Below are 5,000 nucleotides of genomic sequence, written 5' to 3'. Positions count from 1 at the left end.
TTTTTTTTTTTTTTTCTTGGGGGGGGCGGGCTGGTTTTGTTTGGTTGTGAATGGTTAGTTGGTGGTACTGGTGTCATTGGTAATGTCATTAATGTCACTGGTTGATGATGACATTGGCGTTACAGGAGGGGGGAGGGGGTGTTATGCTTTCTGGTGAATCCTCTAAACTTGTGGGAGAATTAAACACCGAGCTAAAACTAAAGTAGGTTCTTTGGAGGTGTAAATACAGCAAAATAAAACAGGACATTGTGGGTCTGGTCTCTTCGTGGCCTGGCAGGCTGGCTCCTCTCTCCCTCTCTGAGGTTGTTGCCAGATGCACGAGGTATATACATAAAGTATCACACAAGAGAAATACTATTCTCATACGTAAAGAATACATGCTACATATCATACATAAAAGGGAACGTAAATATAGCAAACAATGTAAATAATAATACATGTGCTTTCCATGAAACATGCAGTAACTTTGGAAATAATATCACACAGGGGGGGGGGGGGGCACACTACCAATCGAGTTTGACATCCTACCATTCTTTACTGAACGGGATTAGACACCACTTCATCGAATCTTAACTTCAACAAACCCCTCCAGCCGAAATCCCTTCCAAACTACCACTTTAAGGGGTTTAGACTAATAGGACAAAGTCAAACCGTTCGTGCCCCTGGTCAGCATCAAGGGGAGGGAAAAGCTCGCACTCTGGCATGATTGGTTGGGACGCAAAGAATTCTAGCGAGTTAATTAGCATGACTCTCCAACGAATTAGTTTTCAAGAACTAATCAGTTAATCAGTTAAGAGTTACCAACGATTTCATTATCAAGAGTTACCAACGAGTTAGTTACCAAGAAGTAATTCATCAATCAACGCAAGTTCCCAACGAGTTATTCACCAAGAACTAATTCGTTAAAGCAAGCAAGAGTTCCGAACGAGTCGCCAACGTACCCCTGAGTCGCGAAATTCCCGGATCCAGGACGTCGAGCACTTTGAGGAGGTCGCGGCAGCAGGAGATCTTCCGAGTCAGCTGCGCCTCCGTCAGTTCCGGCAGGAGGTAGCCCTCCACTCGACCTATGACCTGGAGGAGGGTTGGGTTGCGTGAGTCACGATGGGTATTGGAGATATAGATATATGCTGTATAGCTTTTTTTTTTTTTTTTATGAAGGGATGATGGAAAGGATAGATACATATATTTCTATTTTTTTTTATAGGTAAGTATTATTTCTTGTTTCTCACGTAAACAAAGATAGTTCTTCGCAAAAATGATAAATATTGTATGTATCTTGTGTATATAAGGATAGGGTAAAAGATGGACACAAATATCTATATATAGGAGTAATAAATGATTTTTCCCCTCCCATTTCTCTTTATACAATATAAAATAACAATCGGTATAATATCCAACGCATTTCGATCACTACAACGGATCCCGACCATACAACGGATCCCGACCATACAACGAACCCCGACCATACAACGGATCCCGACCATACAACGAACCCCGACCATACAACGGATCCCGACCATACAACGAACCCCGACCATACAACGGATCCCGACCATACAACGAACCCCGACCATACAACGAACCCCGACCATACAACGGATCCCGACCATACAACGAACCCCGACCATACAACGAACCCCGACCATACAACGGATCCCGACCATACAACGAATCCAAACCACACACCTAATCCCAAACACACAACTAATCCCAACCATACAACGAATCCCGACCATACAACGGATCCCAACCATACAACGGATCCCGACCATACAACGAACCCCGACCATACAACGGATCCCGACCATACAACGGATCCCGACCATACAACGAACCCCGACCATACAACGGATCCCGACCATACAACGAACCCCGACCATACAACGGATCCCGACCATACAACGAATCCCGACCATACAACGAATCCCAACCATACAACGAATCCCGACCATACAACGGATCCCAACCATACAACGGATCCCGACCATTCAACGAACCCCGACCATACAACGGATCCCGACCATACAACGAATCCCGACCATACAACGAACCCCGACCATACAACTGATCCCGACCATACAACGAACCCCGACCATACAACGGATCCCGACCTTACAACGAACCCCGACCATACAACGGATCCCGACCATACAACGGATCCCGACCATACAACGAACCCCGACCATACAACGGATCCCGACCATACAACGAACCCCGACCATACAACGAACCCCGACCATACAACGGATCCCGACCATACAACGAACCCCGACCATACAACGGATCCCGACCATACAACGGATCCCAACCATACAACGGATCCCGACCATACAACGAACCCCGACCATACAACGGATCCCGACCATACAACGAACCCCGACCATACAACGAACCCCGACCATACAACGGATCCCGACCATACAACGAACCCCGACCATACAACGGATCCCGACCATACAACGAACCCCGACCATACAACGGATCCCGACCATACAACGAATCCCAACCATACAACGAATCCCGACCATACAACGAATCCCAACCATACAACGAATCCCGACCATACAACGGATCCCGACCATACAACGGATCCCGACCATACAACGGATCCCGACCATACAACGGATCCCGACCATACAACGAACCCCGACCATACAACGGATCCCGACCATACAACGAACCCCGACCATACAACGGATCCCGACCATACAACGAACCCCGACCATACAACGAACCCCGACCATACAACGGATCCCGACCATACAACGAACCCCGACCATACAACGAACCCCGACCATACAACGGATCCCGACCATACAACGAATCCAAACCACACACCTAATCCCAAACACACAACTAATCCCAACCATACAACGAATCCCAACCATACAACGAATCCCAACCATACAACGGATCCCAACCATACAACGGATCCCAACCATACAACGGATCCCAACCACACAACAAATCCCAACCATACAACGAATCCCAACCATACAACGAACCCTATCCATACAACGAACCCCAACCATACAACGGATCCCGACCATACAACGAATCCCGACCATACAACGAATCCCAACCATACAACGAATCCCGACCATACAACGGATCCCAACCATACAACGGACCCCGACCATACAACGGATCCCGACCATACAACGGATCCCGACCATACAACGAATCCCGACCATACAACGAACCCCGACCATACAACTGATCCCGACCATACAACGAACCCCGACCATACAACGGATCCCGACCATACAACGAACCCCGACCATACAACGGATCCCGACCATACAACGGATCCCGACCATACAACGAACCCCGACCATACAACGGATCCCGACCATACAACGAACCCCGACCATACAACGAACCCCGACCATACAACGGATCCCAACCATACAACGAATCCCAACCATACAACGGATCCCAACCATACAACGAATCCCAACCATACAACGAACCCCAACCATACAACGAACCCCAACCATACAACGAATCCCAACCATACAACGAATCCCAACCATACAACGAACCCCAACCATACAACGAATCCCAACCATACAACGAACCCCAACCATACAACGAACCCCAACCATACAACGAACCCCAACCATACAACGAACCCCAACCATACAACGAACCCCAACCATACAACGAACCCCAACCATACAACGAATCCCAACCATACAACGAACCCCAACCATACAACGAACCCCAACCATACAACGAATCCCAACCATACAACGAATCCCAACCATACAACGAACCCCAACCATACAACGAATCTCGACCATACAACGAATCCCAACCATACAACGGATCCCAACCATACAACGAATCCCGACCATACAACGAATCCCGACCATACAACGGATCCCAACCATACAACGAATCCCAACCATACAACGGATCCCAACCATACAACGAATCCCGACCATACAACGACATACAACGAATCCCGACCATACAAATACAACGATCCCGACCATACAACGAACCCACCATACAACGATCCCGACCATACAACGATCCCGACCATACAACGGATCCCGACCATACAACGAATCCGACCATACAACGAATCCCGACCATACAACGACAACGGATCCCGACCATACAACGGATCCCGACCATACAACGATCCCGACCATACAACGAATCCAACGCACCATACAACGAATCCGACCATACAACGGATCCCGACATACAACGAATCCCGACCATACAACGATCCCAACCATACAACGCCGACCATACAACGAATCCCGACCATACAACGAATCCCAACCATACAACGAATCCCGACCATACAACGGATCCCAACCATACAACGGATCCCGACCATACAACGGATCCCGACCATACAACGAATCCCGACCATACAACGAATCCCGACCATACAACGAATCCCAACCATACAACGAATCCCGACCATACAACGGATCCCGACCATACAACGAATCCCGACCATACAACGAATCCCAACCATACAACGAATCCCGACCATACAACGAATCCCAACCATACAACGGATCCCGACCATACAACGGATCCCGACCATACAACGAATCCCAACCATACAACGAATCCCGACCATACAACGAATCCCGACCATACAACGAATCCCGACCATACAACGGATCCCGACCATACAACGGATCCCGACCATACAACGAATCCCGACCATACAACGAATCCCGACCATACAACGAATCCCGACCATACAACGAATCCCGACCATACAACGGATCCCGACCATGCAACGGATCCCGACCATACAACGGATCCCGACCATACAACGAACCCCGACCATACAACGGATCCCGACCATACAACGAATCCCGACCATACAACGGATCCCGACCATACAACGAATCCCGACCATACAACGGATCCCGACCATACAACGGATCCCGACCATACAACGGATCCCGACCATACAACGGATCCCGACCACAACGCGAATCCAAACCACACAACGAATCCAA

The 5,000-nt window shown here is 48.7% G+C and overlaps 1 protein-coding gene across 7 annotated transcripts in view; it reads right to left on the bottom strand.

Annotated features, from left to right (window-relative positions):
• The window catches only part of LOC122249678 (SET domain-containing protein SmydA-8), a 24,168-nt gene that overhangs the window by 2,203 nt on the left and 16,965 nt on the right, over positions 1–5,000 (bottom strand). For all 7 annotated transcript variants that reach the window (XM_043010744.2, XM_086551290.1, XM_086551291.1 and 4 more), the window contains one exon: positions 942–1,071. In XM_043010744.2, the coding sequence (XP_042866678.2) occupies positions 942–1,071 (130 nt within the window). The remainder of the gene's footprint in view (positions 1–941; positions 1,072–5,000) is intronic.

Source organism: Penaeus japonicus, unplaced genomic scaffold, assembly GCF_977035675.1.
Source record: "Penaeus japonicus unplaced genomic scaffold, GWHDUDI00000001_assembly GWHDUDI00000025, whole genome shotgun sequence".
NCBI classification, from domain to species: domain Eukaryota; kingdom Metazoa; phylum Arthropoda; class Malacostraca; order Decapoda; family Penaeidae; genus Penaeus; species Penaeus japonicus.
The sequence above is the reverse complement of the archived record's forward strand: the minus strand, read 5'-3'. Positions and strand labels throughout refer to the sequence as shown.